This window comes from Pseudonaja textilis, chromosome 9, assembly GCF_049901715.1.
Source record: "Pseudonaja textilis isolate UNSWEBS1 chromosome 9, rPseTex1.2, whole genome shotgun sequence".
NCBI lineage: Eukaryota > Metazoa > Chordata > Lepidosauria > Squamata > Elapidae > Pseudonaja > Pseudonaja textilis.
The window spans coordinates 23,100,038-23,124,149 of record NC_141998.1 but is presented as its reverse complement, the minus strand read 5'-3'; the positions used below and the strand labels follow the sequence as shown (position 1 = coordinate 23,124,149).

General features: G+C 44.6%; 1 protein-coding gene across 1 annotated transcript in view; it reads left to right on the top strand.

Annotated features, from left to right (window-relative positions):
• Positions 1-16,807, top strand: part of UBASH3B (ubiquitin associated and SH3 domain containing B) — a 58,103-nt gene extending 41,296 nt beyond the window's left edge. Inside the window, exons 2-14 of the mRNA XM_026709216.2 lie at positions 889-942; positions 2,054-2,240; positions 2,675-2,873; positions 4,214-4,383; positions 5,277-5,485; positions 7,059-7,194; positions 7,311-7,431; positions 8,832-8,954; positions 11,713-11,805; positions 12,489-12,633; positions 13,118-13,224; positions 14,540-14,649; positions 16,535-16,807. Of these exons, the coding sequence (XP_026565001.1) occupies positions 889-942; positions 2,054-2,240; positions 2,675-2,873; positions 4,214-4,383; positions 5,277-5,485; positions 7,059-7,194; positions 7,311-7,431; positions 8,832-8,954; positions 11,713-11,805; positions 12,489-12,633; positions 13,118-13,224; positions 14,540-14,649; positions 16,535-16,672 (1,792 nt within the window). The 3' untranslated portion in view covers positions 16,673-16,807. The remainder of the gene's footprint in view (positions 1-888; positions 943-2,053; positions 2,241-2,674; positions 2,874-4,213; positions 4,384-5,276; positions 5,486-7,058; positions 7,195-7,310; positions 7,432-8,831; positions 8,955-11,712; positions 11,806-12,488; positions 12,634-13,117; positions 13,225-14,539; positions 14,650-16,534) is intronic.
• The last annotated feature ends 7,305 nt before the right edge of the window (positions 16,808-24,112 follow it).

Here is a 24,112-nt window from a genome sequence, read left to right as displayed (position 1 = left end):
GGAATGGAGATGTTACAGTACCCTTCTCCTGCCACACCCACCAAGCCACGCCCAAAGAACCAGTAGTAAAAAAAATTGAATCCCACCACTGGATCCAATCTGGGTCAATCCCTGGGACGACAAGTCCAAAAGCCTTCTGAACTTTTGGACTCATGCTGGAGCCGATCCTCAGACAACTTGCCTTTCACTAGAACTTCTCTTTCACACATTCTGATGAGAGACAGAAGCTCCCTGAGGATGGGTTACAGCACTAGTCTAAAGACTAAATCTCTGGTCCCAATGACGTTATCCAGGAACCGCTGCATCATAAAGAGCATCTTAACTTACTACACCTGTGTCTAGTTTGCCAATTGCACAGGGGCAGATAGGAAAGCACCCCAGAGGGTTAACATCATGGCCCAGAGTATCATGGGTTGCCCTCTCCCCTCTTTGGAAGAGCTTTATAGCTCCCGCTGCCTTAAGAAAGCTCAAAACATCCTCAAAGATCCATCTCATCCTGGGCACCCTTTTTTGAACTATTATTCTCTGGATACAGGATAATAATAAAAACAAGAACAAATAGGCTGAAAAACAGCTTCTATCCCAGGGCAGTAGCTCTTTTGAATTCTACTCTAGAGTGCAATATTAATGCGATATCAGGGCTTTTCAATTTAATGGCATAGAATGCGAAGAATACATGTTTGCGTTTTTATTTTTATAGTTATAAATACACACTGAAGATGGCATTTAATTTCATTGTACGAGGTACAATGACAATCAACTAAACTAAATTAAACACATACTGAATTTGCCTTCCTTCTTGAGAGAAGGATGTGTGTCTTCACTGCCATCTAGCGTGTTCTGACCAGAATCTATAACTCATGCCTCTCCCTCTTTGCTTTTCTGCAGGCAGAAAGCTTTGGCATCGACGGGAGGCCGAAGTGTGCAAGCAGCTTGTGACTGGTGCGTATGAATTCATGTATTATGAAATCTCGAACATTGCCAGTATTGTGGGAAATAAGAAAAATTTCCTTTGGCCCTGGAAATTTTCCCTGGTGTAGGCAGACATGGTCCTCTGGCATTAATCTGTAGCTATATCTGAAGCTATTATCTCTCTGGCATCTCGCAGATAAAAAAATAAGAGCAGGTTTTATAACTTTCCCTAGGCTGGAACACCATTTGCTGTCCAAATCTACTTGCATTACATATTATTATATATTCTGCTCAGAACTCAGCACCTCCTGGCCTGGTCTTTAGACTCAAAGGACCATCCAAGAGCTTTTCTCGATGATAGGGATATTAAAAAAAAAATCATAATATGTAAATAAAATAAATATGAGGAAAAAGGGTTCTACCAGAGCAGTGTTTTTCAAATTTGGCAACCTGACCAGCAGGAGCCCAAGTGAAACATTTTAGGTAAAGGTAAAGGTTCCCCTGGCACATCCGTGCTAATCGTTTCCAGCTCTAGGGGGCGGTGCTCATTTCCGTTACAAAGCCGAAGAACCAGCGCTGTCCGAAGACGTCTCCATGGTCACGTGGCCGGCATGACTAAACGCCAAAGGCGCATGGAACGCTGTTTCCTTCCCACCAAAGGGGTCCCTATTTTTCTACTTGCATTTTTTAACGTGCTTTCAAACTGCTAGGTTGGCAGAAGCTGGGACAAGTAACGGGAGCTCACTCCGTCACGCAACGCTAGGGATTCGAACTGCCGACCTTTCTGATCAAACAAGCTCAGCGTCTTAGCCACTGAACCACCACGTCCTTTTAACATTTTAAGAAGTGCTAATTCCCAGAATTCCCTAGCCAGTATTGTGAGCTGGAGAATTCTGGGAGTTGAAGTCCATCCGTCTTAAAGTTGCCAAGGGTCCTCCCTGACTCCTCCTTTCAGTCTGGCTGGCATTTTCCCACAACACCCTGAACCTTGATGGGACCAGATTACAAATTATTGTAAAAAAATAATAAAAAGGGCAGGTAATAGAAACAGCATCCTCTCTTGTGGTGCCCGTATTAATCTGGATTTGTTCCATGGATCTGAAAGGACCATCCGTCCCCTCTGTTTTTTTTTTCATTACAGGCTCTTTTCCCACGTCTGTGATCCCTTCCTTGATGATCCGCTTCCTCGGGAATACGTCCTCTACTTACGTCCCACTGGCCCCTTAGCGCGGAAGCTGACTGACTTCTGGCAGCAGTCGAAACAGTTGTGTGGAAAAAACAAAGCCCACAACATCTTCCCCCATATCACACTCTGCCAGTTCTTCATGGTGAGTCTGGAGCAGAGCAGCCAGATTTTCTCCTGAATTGGCAAACACAACTTTTGAGGTCCTGCATCCAGAGGTGGCATTCAGCCGGTTCTGACCAGTTCTGGAGACCTGGTAGCGGAAAATTTGAGTAGTTCGGAGAACCGGCAAATCCCACCTCTGACCCCCCATCTCTTCTCTGCCTCCCATTGAGTCCCAGCTGATTGGGTGGGTCTCCTTTGGTTGCCCTGCACACGGAGCTGGAAAGCAGGTTAGTGGGGTGGGGAGGGAATGGAGATTTTGCAGTAACCTTCCCCCAGGAGTGGGGTGGGGATGCGGATTTTACACCATCCTTCCCCTGCCATGCCCATCAAGCCACGCCCACAGAACCGGTAGTAAAAAAATTTTTTGAATCCCACCACTGTCTGCATCTTACCTTCTCGTGGGATATCTTGCAGTGTGAAGACAGCAAGGTGGATGCCCTCTGTGAAGCACTGCTGGCTACAGTGACCCGGTGGAGGTGCAAGTTCCCAGTTCCTTTGCCTCTGGAACTCTATACCTCATCAAACTTCATCGGTCTCTTCGTGAAGGAGGATTGTGCGGAGATCCTGAAGAAATTTGGGGCGGACTTCGCGGCGGAAGTCACCGCTAAAACTGGTGAGCATGGAGCGGAATAACAGAACGACGCTTCCCACTTAAACCCTGTGTCAACTCGTAAAACATTTCTATGCATGTTTTCAAGGGGCCATAAACAATGGGGAGGGGGCGCGGAATCAGAAGGAGCAGTAGGGCAGTTTAAAACCAGAAGTACATTCCACCCTTATCTTAAAAAGATTGTAGCTAGGCTACCGGATTTTCTGCCTGGGAAAATCCTTCATTGGAGAATTTGATTGATGACATCCAGCCGGTGGATGTGCTTTATTAGAGAGTCTGATTTATGATACATCCAGGGGGGAGAGGGAAACAGGGTCACAGGTGACTGTAAATTACATATGCCAGAGTTGGTTTCATTTCGGTTAATGCTGGCATGTGGCTCCTAATAAATCTTTTGAATTCTTCTGAAGCTTGGCCGGAGGCTCATGATTTAATTAGGGCAATCACCGGAACCCTGACAACCTACTTAAATGATATGCGCTGGTGCCTTTGAAATGGCTTTCCATGACCCCAGGTAGACATGCTTTCCTTGATGCTTCCTCAAAGCCAGTTTGCTTTTGACAAGGGATCTTGAGGAACCCAAGGAAGGGTTGGCCTTGGAAAGATCCCAGAAACAGAATAACAGAACTGGAAAGGACCGTGGAGGTCTTTTAGTCCAAGCCACCACTCAGGAAGGAATCCCCATACCATGAGCCATGATAGCGCAGTGGTTAGAGTGCAGTACCGCAGGCTACTTCTGCTGACTGCCAGCTGCCTGCAATTTGGCAGTTCGAATCTCAATGGTTCAGTGGCTAAGACACTGAGCTTGTCGATCAGATAGGTCAGCAGTTCTGCGGTTCGAATCCCTAGCGCCGTGTAATGGAGTGAGCTCCCGTTACTTGTCCCAGCTTCTGCCAACCTAGCAGTTTAAAAGCATGTAAAAAAAAAATGCAAGTAGAAAAATAGGGACCCCTTTGCTGGGAAGGTAACAGCATTCCATGCGCCTTTGGCATTTAGTCGTGCTGGCCACATGACCATGGAGACGTCTTCAGACAGCGCTGGCTCTTCGGCTTTGTAACGGAGATGAACACCGCCCCCTAAAGCCAGAAACGACTAGCATGTATGTGCGAGGGGAACCTTTACCTTTATATTAGATTGAGAAGGAAAATGGGGGGAAATCCATGATAGCATTGAGTGGTTCCCCTTTCAATAATGCTACCAAAAAGTGGTCTTTTATATTCATTTTCAGCTTAGTAACTTCTGGTAACATCTGGTCATCCATAACGCAAAATGAAATGCTGGACCCATCGGACTTCCTGCTGTTCTCAATGATGTGCCATTGACCATCATTTTCCTTCTTGTAGATGTACATGTGGAACCTCACAAGAAGCAACTCCATGTGACTCTGGCTTACCACTTCCAAGCCAGCCACTTGCCCACCCTCGAGAAGCTGGCTCAGAGCATTGATGTCAAACTGGGCTGTGACTGGGTAGCTGCCATCTTCTCCCGTGACATTAGATTTGCCAATCATGAGGTAAGTTGGACTTGAAGGAACTTCTTCTAAAAACCAGGAAGATGTTCTGAAATCAGGGTTGACTCACTAGGTCGGTGATGCTTCCTTGGCGGTATTATAGAAGTGATTTGTGACTTATTCTGGGTTGGCTTCTTGGCTTCTCGGTTGGGTCAAGAGTCTTCACTTCCCAGTCTTGTCAACAGTCTTAGAATTCTGTGGTGGATTCTCAGAATTCAAATACTGCCAAAGTAGTGAAGTAGGAACAAAAGAGTGGTTTGGTGGCCTAGAAGTGGAGCTCTCGCCTCACAATCAGGAGGCTGTGAGTTCGATCCTAGGTAGAGGCAGATATTTTTCTCTCTGGGCACACTGAGAATATATCTGCTGAACAAAACTACGCATTGGCAACAGGAAGGGCCTCCAGCCAGTAAAACGCTTTGCTAGCTCCATTCAATTGCCCAGACTTCACTCTGTAAGGGATCATGGGGTCATTAAAAGATGATGAAGAAGTGAAGTAGGAACAAAATATTATTTATTTGGGGGTAGGAATTCCAGAAGCTTTAGTCTTAGAATTTCTCCTGAGAATCCATGGTTAGGGGAAAAGTAGAATAGAACATAGAATAATAGAATTGGAAGGGACCTTGCAGGTCTGCTGATCCAGCAGGAGACTATCCCATTTCAGACAAATGGTTGTCCAGTCTCTTTGGAAGCTTCCAGGGATAGAGCACTCACAATTTCTGAAGGCGAGGTTGGTTGATTGTTCTCACCGTTAGGAAATTTCTCCTTGGTTTTAGGTTGCTTCTCTCCTTGGTTAGTTTCCACCCATTGTTCACATCTTCTGAAGGACTGGAGCAGGGAGCCTAAAACAAAATATTTACCAGTCAGTGCTCAATTTCTTCTTCTTTTCTCTCTTCCAGACCCTGCAAGTCATCTACCCCTACACCCCACAGAATGATGACGAGCTTGAACTCGTGCCAGGAGATTTCATCTTCATGTCCCCTGTGGAACAAATCACAACTAGCGAAGGATGGATTTATGGTACTTCATTTGCCACGGGGTGCTCAGGATTGTTGCCAGAGAATTATATCACCAAAGCCGATGAATGTGGCACTTGGGTTTACCATGGGTGAGTAGTTCCATGTTCCACGTTTTCTAGTATTTTCATGGGGAATAACCCTAATCCTGTGCAGAAGGGGGGTAATAAGAACTTTTCTTGTGGATGGGTCTGTGAAACAGTTTGGTAGTCATACCTTGGGAGAAATTCAAGATGAACTTGCGGCTAGAAGTATGCTGATAGAAGGTCAAGATGAACATGTGGGTAGATGCATGTTGGTAAAAGGTCAAGGTGAAGTACTGATGGAGATCAACTGATCTCTCTTGGATATTAAAACATCAACCTCTCAGTCTACATCTCATTTAATGGCTATAATTTGGAGTAATTTTTGGACATTGTCCCGACTGCCTAGGAGAAAGTACAGATACAGATTAACAGAGTTGGAAGGGATCTTGTAAGTCATCTAGTCCAACCCCCAGCCCAAACAGGAGACCCTACACCATTTCTAACAGATGGCAGTCCAGCATCTTCTTGAAAGCTTCCAGCGATGAAGCTCCCACAACTTCCGAAGGCAACTTCTGTTCCGTGGGTTGATTGTTCTCCCTGTCAGAAAATTCCTAGGTTGAATCTCAATCAGTTTCCGTCCATTATTCCTTGTCTAGCCTTGGAAAATAGCTTGACCCTTTCCTCCCTGGGGCAGTTCCTCAAATAAAATAACTCTCATCTTTGTGCTTTGTTCTTCCTCTCAAATGGCTAGCATTTTGGAAAGGAACAGTAAAATCTCTTCCTTGTGAGACAGGTTGCAAAAGTGATTTGCTCCAGATTTTAATAATATCTTCCATAAGAGAGCTGACATTTGGAAACCAGGTCAGCTATAATCCTCAGTAGTAGACAGCCATTGGCCCTAGGGAGGTGACATAAGCAGTCTGATCTTCATATAGTTGCGTTACAAAACCAACCCCTGTATCTTCCTGCATCTTTGGAAAACATTAGTTTAACTTCCTTTTTACCATAAAAGAATTGGTGGAGGCCAGCTGGTACCAGGTACAGGACCCTTTGGGAGCATTCTATGCTTAAAGAGTTATATTCTCCGCAACAGCAACAGCACTTAGACTTATATACCGCTTTACAGTGCTTTTACAGCCCTCTCTAAGCAGTTTTACAGAGTCAGCCTATTGCCCCCAAGAACCTGGCTCCCCATTTTACTGACCTTGGAAGGATGGAAGGCTGCGTCAACCTTGAGCCAGTCAGGATTGAACTGCTGCTGTGGGTAGAGTTAGTCTGCAATACTGCATTCTAACCACTGGGAAGGGAGGGAGGGAGGGAGGGAGGGAGGAAGGAAGGAAGGAAGGAAGGAAGGAAGGAAGGAAGATAGCAATAGTACTTAGACTTATGTACTGCTTTACAGTGCTTTCCAACCCTAAGTGGTTTTACAGAGTCAGCCTCTTGCCCCCAACAATCTGGGTCCCCATTTTACTAACCTCAGAAGGATGAAGGGTTGAGTCAACCTTGAGCCTGATGAAATTTGAACTGCCAAATTGCAGGCAGCCGGCAGTCAGAAGAAGTAGCCTGCAGTACTGCACTCTCACCACTGTGCCACCGAGGCTCTTGTTAGCCATATTTTTGTTTTCTGCATTGGGTCTAGGTCATATTCTATTATGAATGCCACTATTTCCTCATCTCTTGTGATGTTCACTGACGGGGTGATGGATCGAAGAGCCCAGGAAGATCAAGGACCAGGAGAAACGGGGCCTCTCACAATTTTCTGTCAGAGTATGCAGGTAAGGAAAGTTCACACTTGCGAGTCTCCTTCTACCTACCTCCTGGGCTTTGACTGCTGGGAGTAGAGAACTCAAGCCAAGGTAGTTTTTAAGTCCTACTTTCTTCTTGTGGTCAGCCCTTAAGGATTTCCAACACACCTGGACCCCAGAAAAGATGCCTTTTTGTTTGTCGTCACGGAGAAAGAATGGATGTCGTGTTTGGAAAATACTGGCTCTCACAATGTTTTGATACCAAAGGTGAGTTTCTCTCCATTCTACTACATGACGAACCTGTTCATTCCTCTGTGTTTACAGGTAGCTAATTTGGAGTTCAATAATGGGGATTCACCTGATTTGGAAAATGGTGGGAAGTAGGTGGGAACAAAAGCAAATGAGAAGGAAGAGAGTGTGTAGGTCCAAAGACCTGAAAGAAAGAACGTATGGTGATTTCTGAGATTATGGAACTTCCTAGACAGACAGACAGATGCCATGGGAGCCTCTTGCAGACATTTCATTACCTAATTGGGTAACTTCATCAGTTCTGGAAGGGGGTGGGGTTTGCTTTCTGTCTACATACCATGTCTTAACTGATAACAGATAATCAGAGTTGGATGGGACCTTATAGGTCATCTAGTGCCCAAGCAGTAGACCCTACATCATTTCTGATAGATGGCAGTCCAGTCTCTTCTTGAAAGTCTCAAGTGATGGTGCTCCCACAACTTCTGTTCCATTGGTTGATTGCTCTCACTGTCAAAAAGTTTCTCCTAATTTCTAGGTTAACTCTCTCCTTGTTCAGTTTCCATCCATTATTCCTTGTCTGGCCTACAGGTGCTTTAGAAAATAGCTTGACCCCTTCCTCCTCTCTGGGGCATCCCCTCAAATATTGGAAGACTGCTACCATCTTATCTTATACTTGCCTTATACTGTCAGTGTTGGTGAGATGTTCTTGATGGTTCATTGGGCTGTTGTTTACTTGTTAGCTTATTTGTTTGAGTTGGTAGTTGGTAGTTCCTTGATTGTGTTATTGTTTACTGCTTGATTTGTTGTTCATGGATGGAGAGAGAGAGAGAGAGAGGGAGAGAGAGAGGGAGGGATGATACATAGATAGATAGAGATAATGATGAAGAGATTGATGATAGATTAGACAGATAGACAGACAGACAGACAGACCTTATCTGAGCCTGGAAGTGGTTTAGAACTGGGGTAAGAAAATACCAGGAAATTCTAAGGCACTAGGCCAAACTGAGAAATTAAAAAAACAGCCTAGAAGACGACAAAGCCAATTCACTTCTAAATCACTCCCATGAACATTGCATAGTGTCACCTTGAAAAACCATGGTACCGATCCCAAAATGGCCAGGCCATCCTATTAATGTACAAGAGGTGGCAACACTTGGCCAACTTTGGCTTATCTCAGAAGAACACCAAAGACAAACCAAATTATATTTTAGAAGGAGAGGACCAGCCTCTCCGGCTGTATACACTCAAGGTCAATCCCACCACCACTCTATCCCCCAGAACTCAATTGGGGGCAAACCCTTTCTCTAACGGACCCAAGAAAGCTTCACAGATGCTACCAGGAGTTGAGCTTGACTTTCATCTTGACATTCATCCTTGGGGAATCTCTTTATCCAACACTGTTCTCTTTCTCTGAACAGGAAGATACATCCGCACAAATCTGAATATGCCTCACAACTTGCCTCAACGGAGCGGTGGCTTCAGGGAGTACGAAAAGGATGCTCCCATCACAGTGTTGGGATGCACGCAAGCCCGGCTTGTGGGTGAGTTTGCCTGCTTGGGGGTTGGAGCAGGAAGGAGGCACGTTGAAAAGGCGTTACGTTGTCTTTGCAAGCTCATTGTCTATAGCAGGGGTGTCAAACACAAGGCCTGCGAGCCACATCCAGCCCACAATGGGAGACCCAGCCAGAGATGGTATTCAGCCAGTTCTGACCAGTTCTGGAGAACCAGTAGCGGAAATTTGGAGTAGTTGGGAGAACCGGCCAATATCACCTCTGACTGGCCCCGCCCCCATCTATTTTCTGCCTCTCATCGAGTCCCTGCTGATTGGCTGGGTCCTCTTTGGTTGCCCTGCACAGGAGGATGGAGCTGGAAAGCAGGTTAGTGGGGTGGGGAGGGAGTGGGAATTTTGCAGTATATCCTTCCCCTGCCACACCCACCAAGCCATACCCACTGAACCAGTAGTAATTTTTTTTTGAATCCCACCACTGTTTATGGGAGGAGCAAAACAAGAAACGGCGGTAGCCACCAGGGAGATGGAGAAGGACATACCCACCAAGCCACATCACGCCCACCAAGACACGCCCACAGAACCAGTAGTATGAAATGTTGAATCCCACCACTGGATCCAGCCCTCGGGGCCGCCCTAGCAAATGTGAGAGTCTGACCTGCACGCTTTGGCCCGCTGTAACCAGTGCATAGAGAAAACATGCCATCAATTTTGGGGAGTGGCGGCAAGCTGGCCACGCCCACCCAGTCAGCCACGCCCACCCAATCAGCCACACCCACCCAGCGACACACCCCAGATCAACCACAGCCCTGATGCGGCCCTCAGTGAAATTAACTTGGACACCCCTGGTCTAAAGCAGAGGTCCCCAACCCTGGGCCGTGGCCTGTTTGGAACTGGGCCACACAAGCAGCAGGCAAGCATGCATATGCAGCTCCATTTGCGTGAGTGGTGGGCACTTGTGCACATGCGTGAAGCTGCAATGGTCCGAGTGCCTGCTGATCGTGCCAATGGAGCTGCGCGGGCGAGCATGCCCACTGTGATGACCCGGGGGGCGGGGAGGGGAAATACAAAATAAACACAGTCACAAAAAACAAATAAAGCCCCTTTTATTCCTTTACTTTGCTTCCAATCTCCAAATATCCTTGACTGAAGACAAAAAAACTCCCACACGAGCAGTTACAAGAAGGAGGAAATGCCGTTTAAACTAAAAATGCCTATAAATTATAAAGAGTAAAAAAACAACACAAACCAGGCAAGATAAGGGCTTGAAGACGTCTACAGATATCGGAACACACACTGGGAAGGACGCTGAACTCAGAGAGGAACCATAAACTAGAGATATTTCCATGCTTTGTTTCCAGCAGTCGCCTGTACGCCTGTCCATCCTCTTATTCAGTTGTCACAGCTGCAGCCCATGGAGAGGATCAAGGCCCTCTCCTCCCAAGAACCCATTCTCTCCCTTATCCTCTCCTCCCTGCGTGCCCTAGGATGGAGAGGGGATGGGCCTGGGTCCTCCTCTGACTGCCCAGCCGGCATCCGCCCTTCCCCAGCCTCCTCCACCACCTCCAGAGCCACACTTTCACTCCTTGTCGGCTGTTCCTCCTCTCCCTCAGAATCAGTCTCCACCAGGGACATGATACCCACCTGCCACTCACACAGAACTATTTCCCCTCCCCCTCTCCCCATCACTCCGCAAAGCCAGAAAGAGAGTGGGGGCTACTGGTCTAAAGTAAGAGTGTCCAACCTTAGCAACTTTAAGACCTGTGGACTTCGACTCCCCTAATTCCTGAGCCAGCCATGCTGTTGGACACCCCGATCTAAAGGCCCTGGTACATTCATCCTTGCAGTGCCTTGTGATCCGTTCGCTAATGCTCCTGTATCTGTTGGCATCTCCATAGCACAATGACAGTAAAGCCCCCGTTTTTCACACCTCCACATGGGCTGCCTTGCTTGGCACTGGCCCAGTTTGGCTACAGCTTTGCCAATTGACAACATTTGCGCCAATGATGCCAATTGTGTCACTCGGGTCAAACAACGTCACCGACGGAATGCTATCCAATCTCTTCCCCCTCCCTTAGGAACCCGTGAAAATGACTTCTGCAATGCCCTACCGCAAGTCTCACATTTTCCAGAGTGACAACGTGATAACACCACTCAAAATCACCTCTTGAACTCAGCTTTTAAAAGGAATACCCGTTGGATGGGAACATTGTTTTTTGCAGCACAATTGCCATCTAGAGGCTGAATGTGGTTACTTGCCTTGCAGGGCACAGTTTTATAGTTGGGTTTGTTCTCCAAAAAATGCAAAAACGGGGAAATGATCTGCCCACATTTATAAAGACCGAGCGTAGCTTATGTGATCAAAGTCCACTGTGAAATCAGGAATGGCAAAGGAGCCAAAATGTTCTCTCTGGCCAAACTCAACATGAGCTAATTTCCAAATGTCTTCTCTATAAAGTCAATCGAACAGCAACTAGAATGTATTACAGTATAAACAATAATCCAGGTTGTAAGTACCTCCCTGTTCCATCGAAACTTCTCATGGTGACCCAGTGACCATTCGTTAGTTGAGGACAACCTGTTCCAAAGATGATATCCGTAGCCTGTCCCAGAACATCGTGGGCCCTAGGGGCACAGTGAAGATTTCTTTTTTTTTTTTTACTTTTATCCATCTTCAAGGTCTTTTTAGGGTTGGAGAATCACCCTACCTTAAAAAAAAGGTAGGAAATTTGGCCCTCGGTGTGTTGCAGACCCTGCTGTGTCCTTTATTTTGAACTCGTGTCTCAATACAGGTGAGGCTCTCCTTGAAAGCAACACAGTCATCCACCACATCTATTGCTCTCCATCGCTGCGGTGTGTGCAGACCGCACACCATATCCTGAAAGGTAAGTCCCTGGGTGGGTTGATGTTGGCTTCCCTGAGGGACACCCATGGCCGAGTCCATCCCAGTGATGAGTTTGAGGGCTTGTTCCTACAAGTCTGTAAAATTATCTTGCCTGGATGTTTAAACCCAGTCAGAATTGTGTTTTATGCACACGTAAGAGGCAGTTGATAAAAACATACAGCAAAGAGGCCAAATTTGTTCACCGGAAAGGAAACACAAACAGTTGCAAATGGCATGAAACATTGGCCTCAAGTTAAATTTTTATATTATGCTTCTTTCTTTTTCTTTCTTTCTTTATTTTGTTCTTTCTTTCCTTCCCATCCTTTCTTTCCTCCCTCCCTTTCTTTTTTTCCTTCTTTCTTTTTTCCTTCTTTCTTTCCTTCCCTCTTTCTTTCTTTCTTTCTTTCTCTTTCTTTCCCTTTCTTTCCTCCATCCCTCTTTCTTTCTCTTTCCTTCCCTCCCTCCTTCCTTTTCTTTCTTTCTCCTTTCTTTCTCTTTCCTCCCTCCCTCCTCTCTCCCTCCTTCCCTCCCTCCTTTCTCAATCACTTTTTCTTTTCTTCCTTCCTTCCTTCCCTTCCTTCCTCCCTCCCTTCTTCTTTCTCTCTCCTCCCTCAATGTCCCTTTCTTTCTTCTCTTTCCCACTCCCTCTCCCTCCCTCCCTCCCTCTCTCTCTCTCATTATTAGGCTTGCAACAGGAAAATAACCTGAAGATTCGAGTCGAGCCAGGCTTGTTTGAATGGACCAAATGGGTACCAGGGAATTCTCTGCCAGCCTGGATCCCACCACCGGATTTAGCCGCAGTCAGTTTGAGTGTCGATACAACATACAGGTAGGAGCAACAGTTGCGGGTGTTGGGTATGTCTGGTTTAATGAAAAGAAGGACAAATCCAGGAACTAGTCAAGGAGAGATCCAACCCACAGTTAGAACAATTAACCAGTGGAACCATTTGCCTCCAGGAATTGTGAATGCTCCAACACTGGGAGTTTTTAAGAAGAAATTGGACAAAGATTTCTCTGAAGTGGTATAGGGCTTCCTGGTTGAGCAAGGGGTTGGACTAGAAGACCTCCACGGTCCCTTTATTCTCTTATTTGTTTGTATTTATTTATTTTGATTGATTCCTGTGGCTGCCCATCTCACAAAGCCAGTTCTTGGAGGTTAATGGAGTGCAAAGTAATAAGGAAAAAAAACCCCCAAAAATCAGAAAGACAAGAACAGAGAATGGTAGCCGAGCTTTTCCTTCTTACGATACTTGGATTTTTCGCTTTCTGTTTCTTTCTTCTTCTTCTTCTTCTTTTTCTTTTAACCTCCACAGACCTCACTTAGCCGTGAACAAATTAGGAATTTCCGAATCCTATGAAACCTACATCAGCAGAAGTTTTCAGGTCACCAAGGAAATTCTAAGTGAATGCAAAGCTAAAGGCAAGTATAATTCCATCCCGGCGAAGAGAAGAACAGTAACATTAGATTAAGAGAGTCAGGTAGTCCTTCACTTACAACAGTTCATTTAGTGACCATTTACAACGGCGCTGAAAAAAGCAACTTACGACCCGTTTTTCACACTTACGACCGTTGCCATATCCCCACAGTCACACAATCAAAATTCAAGATGCTTGACAACTGACTCATATTTATGACGGTCACAGTGTCCCCAGGCCATGTGATCCCTTTTTGCGACGTTCTGGCAAGCAAAGTCAACAGGGAAAAACAGATTCGCTTAGCAACCATCGTAAGTGGAGGACTACCTGTGTATGTAACACGGCCACTCAAGATATGGTAGGGTGGGATTGTAAAGACAAGTCAGAAGAGAAAACCATCGTCCCGCTTTACGATAGGAAACTCATGAACATTGTAAACAGACTTTCTCTCTTAAAAAACAGCAGATATTCAGTTCATATTCTGTTATGTACAAATTTAAGAAAAAAATAAGAAGGGCCGTCCCATGTAAAGAGGCGCTCCTGGGGAAAGATGCACAAGAATTTATTGTTGCTTAATCTCCTCCCAATGACTGTGTGGATCTTGATTTAAACTCATTTAATTTTGGCCAAAAGAATTAATCCATTCATGACTAGATAGCTGGTGTCTTCCCCATTTCAAATGTCTCAAACCTTATCTCTACAGTGAGTTGGGTTGGTTGGGTTGGGTTGAGTTAGGTTGCCTTGCATTGTGTTGGGTTTGATTGCATTGTGTTGGGTTGGGTTAAGTTGCATTGGATTATGTTGGGTTGCATTGTGTTGGGTTGTATTGAGTTGCATTGTGCTGGGTTGTGTTGAGTTGCATTGGGTTGGGTTGGGTTGGGTTGGGTTGGGTTGGATTGAGTTGCATTGGGTTGTGTTAGATTGAGTTGCATTGTGTTGTGTTGGGTTGCATTGGGTTGGCTTGGCTTGGCTTGCAATGCATTGGGTTGGAAAGATGCTTTATGAAAATGGTTATGTTGAATAAAAGAAGGAGAGAACGCAAATTCCACCAGAGATTGTGGAAAATCTAGATAGGAAGAAATTGATTATAAGTAGACACAAAACCATTGTCTGTGTGTAGTGGCTTTCTATTTTCTCAACTTCTCACTATCTTCAGCTTAAAAGGACAGCATCTTGGAGCTACTTTGAACTAGAAAACCCATCTGCCTCATCAAACCCACATCAAAGCTTTGCTTCTGTGCCCCAGAGAGCTCATCCCTGGCAAACTTAAATCTATATGATTCTGTGTTTATCTCTTCTTGTTGTTTTTTTAACTACAGGGAATAACATTTTGATTGTTGCGCACGCATCCTCCCTGGAGGCCTGCACTTGCCAGCTACAAGGACTGTCACCACAGAATTCGAAGGATTTTGTCCAGATGGTCCGAAAGGTGATTGACAGGCCGACAAGATAAAGCTCTTTAGATGTGGTTTTGTTTGTCCCCAGATGAAAATCTTCTTACCGAGTCCAAACATACTTTATTCAGTCAGGCATGATCCCTAAGCTTATTGTCTGAGCGCAAGAACCACATGAGCAGGGAAGATTGCTGGAAAGGGATTGTCTCATACCTCATTTGGACAACCAGTTGATGGGGCCCATGAAATTGTGCACATGTATGCACATTTGCAGAGCAATTAATCCTGACTGCCCATTATAGATTTAGCATTTCAAAAAGGTAATTTCAGCATCCACTTCTCTTTTGCACTTGCATTTTCAACGTGTGTGTTGCTTCTGCGCTCCTGAAAGAAAATTGTGATTGTGTAGAGGAAGTGCATGGCTAAAAGGTATTCTCTCCCCTCTCCAAACACAACCTAAAAAATATTATTTGACCAATCATACTGAAATCCAGTTACTGGCATGCGACTTCTTGGCTACAATAGAATAACTTAGAATAGAGTTCAGAGGGACCTTGGAGGTCTTCTAGTCCAGCTCCCTGCTCAAGAAAGAGAACCTATACTATGTCAGACAAGTGACCGTCCAGTCTCTTCTTAAAAACCTCCAGTGATAGAGCCCCCACGATTTCTGGAAGCAAGCTGTTCCACTGGTTAATTGTTAGAAAGTTTCTCCTTAATTCCATGTTGCTTCTCACTTTGATTAGTTTCCAGCCATTGTTTCTTTTCCTGCCCCCTGGTGCTTTGGAAAATAATTTGACTCCCTCTTCTTTGGGGGCAGCCCCTCAAATACTGGAATACTGCTATTGGGTCACCCCAATTCTTCTTTTGACTAGCCAAACCCAACTCCTGCAGCCTTTCTTTGTATGGTTTAGTCTCCCGAGGCCTTTGATCATCTTAGTTGCTCTTCTCTTCCCTTTTCCCAAGTCTCAACATCTTTTTTTGTAGTTAGGGTGACCAAAACTGGCTGCAGTAATCCAGGTTTCAGAAGAGGATAAAAAGTTATGATAGAAAGTTTAGAGACCATTGTCTAATGATTAAAGGTAATCCTCAGTTTACATCCATTCTGTTCAAGGTTTTTAAGAAGAGATTGGACAACCACTTGTCAGAAATGGGATAGAACTCTCCTGCTTGATTGGACTAGAACAGGAGTCACCAACTTTTGGGACCTCAGGGACCACCAAGCTCATCATTTTAAATCCCATGGACCAGAGACCCTGGGAAAATCCCCCCAAAGTCTGCAGGAAAATTCCGCACCCTGTTTTCCTACCGATCAATCGTTCTTTATTTGGGATCGCAGGATTCCGTCTCCAGCTCCGTTCTCAGGGGGAAAGAGAGAAAGAAAGGGAGAGACTTTTGGCTTAATGCAATGAAAGCAGCAGAAGCAGCAGAAGCCTTTCTTTCTCTTCCCCAAACTCTGCTGGAAATGAGTCTTTGTCAGCCTTGTCATGCCGGCGCAGCCTCTTGGAATAGGAGGCCTTGCAGTGTCCCAAAGACTCATTGCTGGCGGAGTTTGGGGGAGAGAAAGAAAGACTTTTGCTGCTTTCCTTGCATGCAACCAAAAGCAGAAGAAGAAAGAAGTGGAAAGCAGCAGCCCGGTGGCCAGGCCACGCATGTGGGGTGAGTGGGGCAAGTCCCCCCTCCACCCTTTCCCCCCTCCCCTCACTACTTCGTGTTGTTCGCAATGCAAGTGATACAAGGCTTGTGTTCCCACGGGCCCTGTGGGCAGCGCAGCCTTGTGTTCCCACGCAGCCTGGATTAATTGCTTTGGGGGTGACTTTGGGGGTGACCAAAGAACTAGATGACCTTCAAAGTCCCTTCCAACTTTGTTATTCTGTTAAATATTTCGCTGATGGTTTTTTTTTTTTCCCCGCTTCATTTCAGATTCCCTACTTGGGCTTCTGCTGTTGTGAAGAGCTTGGAGATACCGGACTTTGGCAACTCACCGATCCACCCATCCTGCCTCTCACTCATGGACCAACTGGCGGATTTAACTGGAGAGAAACTCTGCTCCAAGAATAAAGCCAAAAAGGGTGGTGGGCGAGTCAGAAGGACAGGGGAAAAAAAAGCTTTCTTAAAAACTGGAGCACGTCTCTCACCTCCTCGAGAGTTTTTTTTTTTAAAAAACAAACAAACAAACAAACAAAAAACAGAAAATATTGATGGTGGAGAAAATTATTCCTAACCCTGGAAATGGCTTTAAAAATAACACTTAAGCATATCTGCCACTAAATGGCACTTCTAGGAAAAAAAATAGCAAATATAGTATCTGCTTGGATTGTGGAAAAAATATAATGTATTCCAATTTATTTTCATTCTTTGTCTCTTCAGTATTCTGTCCAGCAGATAAGTCTCTCTGATGTAAGCCATTGACTTTTAATGTATATCTTTATGTATGTGTATATATATATATATATATGTATATATATATGTTTCCTTAAGTTTTCGCGGGTACTTACATGTATGGTATTTAGCTTTGTTCATGGGAAAATACCCGAATAAAGCTGAATACCATGTGTGTGTATATGTATGTATGTATGTATGTATATATATATATATATATATATATATATATATATAATAATAATTTCCAGAATTTTTTAAAATTTGGAATTAAGGTCTAGAAAGGAGAACTCATTTTCACTGCCTTCTGCATAATTGTTAGCAACAAAGTCGTAAACTGTGGGTTTCATTTAATGTTAGTCTTTTTATTTTTGTTGGAGTGCATTTTGTTCTGAGCCATTTTGGATCAAGGGCACTCTAATATATCAAGCAAGATCTCATCCCTTGTAGGGATGTTTTCTGGAAAGAAAATTATTTTTCTGTGGAAGAAAAGTTCAGGTCGAAACAGAGAAGGTTGCGTAACATAACAGTATATTTAATTTTTCTAGCCTGGCCAGGACAGGGTTATCAAACTGATATTTGAAATGAACAAAAGGAATCAGAATGCAAAAAAAAAAAAAAAAAGGAGAGAGATTTTTGCACAGGGAAACCTTGTTTGCACACTAAAAAAATCCAGGTAATCTTTGACTTACAACCACAACTGAGCCCCCAAATTCTGTTACTAAGCGAGACAATTGTTCAGCGTGTTCTGCTTCCTTTTTTACAACCTTCCTTGCCACAATTAAGTGAAATGCTGCAATTGTTAAGTTAGTAACTCAGTTGTTAAGTGAATCTGGCTTCCCCACTGTCTTTGCTTGTCAGAAGGTCGCAAGAGGGGATCATGTGACCCCAGGATACGGCCACCGTCATAAATATGAAGCCACTTGCCAAGCGTCTGAATTTTGATCACGCTGCGATGGTCGTAAGTGTGGGAAACGGGCATTAGTCACCTTTTTTTTTTCCAGCGCCATTGCAAACTGGGAATGGCTACCGAACAAATGGTTGATAACAACTGGCTGCGCTATCTCGCCATACTGAGAAACCTCAAGTGAAAACAATTGTCTAGTTAGAGACTGGAGAAACTCTCTACTTTATGGGTAAGGATGTCTTTCAGCCATGATCAGCACCTCTTGGTAATTAAGGGCCAACGGTGTTGAACCTACAACGTAAAGATGGGCGGATTTTGGGTGGGCACGTTGAATGTGCAGTTTCGTGGTCCCATCGTCTTAAACCTCACGAGTCAGCTCTTCCACGCATTTTTCTTTTCTTTTTTCGTAAATATTTCTCAGAAAAGTCACTGTTAAGTCCTCCTTTCATCGATTGTGTCAGGGCCTCCAACAAATCCACCCCCATTCAAATCATAAATGTCTAGCCACATCTCTCAGAGTAAAAAAAATTGATTTATTAGGAGTGACCATCTCAGTGTTAGCTGGGTGCAGCCGACTCTAAAATACATCATTCATTTCCTCCTTGACCCTGGTCTTCCCCCCGCCCTCTGGATGTATATTCTCCAACGGGATACATCCATAGCCAAGAGTCATCAATCATGCTCTCCAGTAATATTCCTGCGTGCCGACAGCTTTGGGCTGCCAAGGTGATTATTTGAGGCATTTAAGGAATGCACTGCTTTCCCCCACTCCCTTTCTGATGGCAACTAAAAAGGCCAAAGGAATATTTTTTAGTTGACAGATTGGGCTTTTGCCTGCAGGACAATGACTGTTTTCTATAAACGTTTATTCTCCACTCCCACATTTCCCCCCCTCCCTTACGCATCAGAATATCAACTTTTCAAACTTCACAAGTCTCTTACAGTGATCGGTATTTGCAAAGGTTTGAATATTTTGTATATTTCATCCTAACTGGTATTTTTAGAGGGGCAAGGAGCAATTCGGAGTTCCTTGTGCAAACCAACAAATGAAAGTGTTCTCGCTTTGTGGAGGTTTGTACACGGAGTCGGTCCTATCCCGAGGCAGAGGAAAGCAACCGTCTTAGATGGAAGGGCTTCCGTCTGTGACTCTTGAGACATAACGAGAGAGAGAGTTCCTCTCCTGGAGGATGATCTAAGCATAGTTGCTACTGGATCAGCTCATTAGATAAACCCATGAAACAGGCAGGATCTGGTCCTGGATATATCTAGTAATGGGATTGAACTGGATGGTAATCTTGAGTATTCAAAATAATTGTGGTGCCTGTTGTGGTTTCCTGCTGTGAACTTGGGGACCGGGAATTATAGAGGGGAGGTTTTGCTAACAGAACAAGGAAAAAAAAATAATCTACTTCGTAACTTGATATAAGAGAGGTTGTATCTTTAAAACGGCACCCAAAAGATGCGAGTTCAGAATTCGCAGAAATGCGGGTCCCTAAGATTCAAATAGGCCAGTTTCTCAGTGCCGTTTTAAGGTACGTTTAAATGCTACGTGGAATTGATAAACAATTGGTTTATCCAATTGTTTGAAAAACGTGATACTTTTCATGCATTTAGGATACAACTTTTACCTTCAACTACGTTCAAGGCCAGTACAAAAACTCCAAGGAAGTATTTGTGTGTGTGTGTGTCTGGTTGGGACTATAAATATAGTTTCACCAGACATGAAATTGACCCTAGCCAGATACAGCCTCTGACAAGTAAGTTACGCCAGCGCTAACTTGGTTAACTATGGTTCATACAGTCCTCCATGTACGAGCACAATTGGGAGCAGAGCCTCTATTGCTAAGTGATGCAGTTGTTAAATGAGTCACACGGTCCTTTTTCTGTCGTTAATTGAATCACATGGTCTTTAAGCAAAACCAACATCCCCCATTGAAGACCCCTTGGGAAGGTCGCAAATGGCCATCGCATGGGACACCTGCAGCTGTCATAAATATATATTGGTTGCCAATTTTGATTGCGTGACTGGTTGTAAGTCATTTTGTCAGCCCTCCCTACAGTTGCTAAGCAAATGGTTGTTAAGTCAAGGATGGCCTATATTCCTTAGTGCAGTGGTGGCGAACCATTTTGTTGTGGTGTGCCGAAAGCGCCCACAATGCAATGAGCACTGCCCCGCCCCCCCGCGCATGCATCGGGAGGCTGAAAACGGGCCTATTTCATCACTTCCGGTATTTCCAGAAGCCCTGTTTTTCGGCCTCCTGAAGCTGAGAGGCTTCCCTTAAGCTTCCAGGAGGGCGAAAATGGCCTCAAACGGGTCGAAAATCAGCTGGGAGGCATGCGCATGAGCAGTGCGGGTAAATTTGGCTGTGGCTCGCCTGCCCACACAAATGGCTCTACTTGCCACCTGTGGCACGCGTGCCATAGGTTCTCCATCATGGCCTTAGTTCTACAAGTGGCTTAAATGGTGGAACGATCCGCTTCAATTCCACCGGAAAGATTGTACTCCCCTAAAGTAACGCTCAAAACGATGCTCTCTTTTAATCCGCCTACCAAAGTCAACCCAACTGCCGAGGTGAATCTTTCTTCAACTGCAGTGGCGATGTGGTTCCGTTGCCACCTCCTTCCCGACTGCACCTCAAAAGGCTCAAAGACTAGTTTAGGTAGCACCAAGTCGGTTCTCTGGGCGCAGAGTTTATGCCTCCCAAACCTTGGTTGGCACCTTCCTGAATTCTTCCAAAGGGTAGGGCCGGCCAGCCCTGAACAGAGATGCCACGTGGCTGGCCAGTTCAAATAAATAATAATTGCCATTTGCATCTTACACACACACACACACACATATATATATAGAATAACTTTGCTTTAAAAAAAGGAGCTTCTGCCAAGGGTAGCAGAGGACACTGCACCGATCCCTGAGAGCTCCTTGTGTGCAATATGTAAATTTACTTAAATTATGTACATTCTACCCATGTAAAAGTCAGCAAGGCATTCTGAAAAACGTTCTTTTTAACCAGGGATGTACAGTCGAGAAGTTGCAGCCGAGAGCAGGAAGAGCAATTGTAGGCCTTGTATTATGCAGTTGGTTGCTGCTAGTATTTTGGGGAATGTATACATATGTGTATATACACACACACCTGCACATACATACATACGTGTGTATGTATGTAATTTAAAATATTTTTGGCTATGTACAGATATTCTAAAAATGAGAGTCTAGCTTATTCAGGCTGGTTTTTCTGGAAGAGTCTTTGTGATCTTTGAAACTGTGTTTGACAATCAACACCAACCTATTGTTGACTGATATGTATTTAATTGGGGTGGGAATTGTAGGTTTGTTTTTTTTTTTTTGCACTGACAGCTTGCAGGTTGTTCATACTTAATGATGTACTGTACAAAAGAGAAAAAAATGTTTGCATAGCATCCATCCCCAAAGTTGGTCAATCCTTCATGTATCAAACCTCGTTCACTAAGTACACATTCCAGGGTCTAACTCAGTTGTTACTATTGACGCTTCTGTAGGGGCGATTGGATAAATGTCCATTTTTCCCCCCCACCAAGTAGCTCTTTTATAGCATGTTAGCGATTTTGCGCACTGATTTGGGGAAGGGAGACTTCTCAGGTGTGATAGGGCTGTTTTCCCAGCCAGTACATCTCTCTCGAAAGGAAACTGCTGAATTCAGGGAAATGGGAAGCAAAGAATCTTAAAAAAAAAAAGAATGACATGCAAAAATATATATTTTGGGAATCTTTGGGAAAGGTTTACCTAATCTCCTTCCCACAACCAAATATTAGTTTTTCGTTGTGTGTTTTTTTTTTGGTTATTGTTATTGTTGTTTTGTTTTTGTTTTTAAAAAGAGTTTGCAGGGAGTTTGGAGTGGACTAAGATTTTCTGTTCAAGGGATTGGTGCTAAATAAGCAACGTCCTGTTTATAGTTGCTTTAGGTTTTTGAGAGTGTTATCTGGTATGAAAGAGAAATCCTATGCCTCCTTTTGCAGATTTTTCATTTGGATGTGAATTGTGTGTGTGTGTATGTGTGTGTGTGTGTGTGTGTGTGTGTGTTAAAGGAGAGAATTGCTGCTTAATTTTTTTTTTCTGTTACTGCTCAATTTCCACATGTTGTCATTTTAAAAGAAATTGATCTCAATAAAAGAAATCGGTCTCAGTTTCTCACAACCGCACTATTCAACGTGTACATTTCTTTATTTGTGTTCCTTCTGCGAAAGGGTTTTCACCGTCTCCCCACAAGATGATTTGGTGCAAGGTCTGGGAACAATTAGAATGCGATAGAATAACAGCTTTGGAAGGGACCTTGGAGGTCTTCTAGTCCAACCCTTTGCTTAAGAAGGAAACCCTCTAGCATTTCAAACAATTATCCAATCTCTTCTTAAAAACTTCCAGTGTTGGAGCGTTTACAATTTCTGGAGGCAAATTGGTACAGTGATTAATTATTCCCACTGTCAGGAAATTCCTCCTTAGTTCGAGGTTGCTTCTCTCCTTGATTAATTTCCACCCATTGCTTCTTGTCCTGCCCTCAGGTGCTTTGGAGAATAGCTTGACTCCCTCTTCTTTGGGGCAGCCCCTGAGATATTGGAACACTGCTATCATGTCACCCCTGGGTCTTCTTTTCATCAAACTAGACATACCCAATTCCAGTTACCGTTCTTTATGTTTTAGCCTCTAGTCCCCTAATTGAGTCGGCGTATGGTGATTTCCAATTTGGCCAGAGGAACAACTAAAACAGGATACGGTAGACCTTTTCTAAACCCTTTCTAAAAAGGGTACAATACAAAAAAAATAGGGATATTATTGTCCCTTTCCCATCGTAGCTAAGGAACAGACATTGCAAGTTGAATAAAATTTACGAGAGGGGGAGTCCCACAGACCAAAAAGGGATTTTAAAAGATGACGGTTCAAGTTTAATAGGGTTGGAAGGGACCTTGTAGCTCATCTAGTCCAACCCCCACCAAAGCAGGATAAATGGCAGTCCAGTCTCTTCTTGAAAGCTCCCACAACTTCTGAAGGCAACTTCTGTTCCATGGGTTGATTGCTCTCACTGTCAGAAAGTTTCTGCTTATTTTCAGGTTGAATCTCTTCTTGATCAGTTTCCATCCATTATTATTCCTTGTCTGGCCTACAGGTGCTTTGGAAAATAGCTTGACCCCTTCCTCCTCTCTGTGGCAGCCCCTCAAATATTGGCACACTGCTATCATGTCTCCCCTGGTTCTTCTCTTCCCTAGACTAGCCATGCCTGGTTCTTTTGGGGTTGGCAAGAATGCACTTCATTGCAAGGTGCAGGACTTTTTTTAAACATCTAATTTGCAAGGACAGTCCCATTTTCGCTTCCTCTGAAGTCCATCAACAGCACTAGAAAACCAATGCAATGCAATCCTTGGGCTAGTACGTGGGATAAACATGGTTTGAATAACAGGAGGAATGAGGTAGCACTACTCAGAAGGGGTTGTGCTGGAAGCAGAATTGATCAGGTAAGTGCAACACCACATCTGTGCAAACCGAAGTGCTAGGGCAAGGTTGTTCTGACTTAGTCAGTTGTTCTGACTTAGGCTTTCCCAGCAAAACCCCTTTTATTAAACGAAGGCGAATTTCTTGCATTCACCTTCAGCCAAAGGCCTGGCAAACAGTCTTTCAAGGGTCTAATTGGGAGCACAGACCTTATCTAGCTTGGAGTGAATATTTCCAAATGCAGTGCTGACAAGGAAGGGCTTGGCACAGGGTCTCTGAGATGCACAGGCAGATCTTCACACCGCTGCAATGAACGAATTGTTTCCTGCAAAAGCCCCCTCCCCTTTTGCTCCTCTTTTAATCCCTATGACAGGGGCTATTTACTGTTCACCTGTGGCCTTACTCCCACATCGATCCTTAGTTCATGAGTCTTCTTTTCTTTTGGCAGCTCTGCGCATGCGCAGGCTGGGAACCGGCTCCAGCTGCTCCCCCGCCTCACTGCTGTCCGACTATGAAGGCAGCTGATGACTGCTAGCCTGCCCTGGCCCCATCTCTGCCTCTGATGCAGAGCCCTCATCCTGGCCTTCCTCAGCCTCCAGGACTGGCCCAGGTTCCTCCCCAACCTCCTCACTGTCTGACTCTGCTGCCAGCTCTGCTAGCTGCCGGCAGGCCACAACAAAGTTGACATGGCTACTTGAAAGAATGTCCATGATTTTGGGGGGAGTACGGGGAGAGGAGGGGCTGAAACAGACAT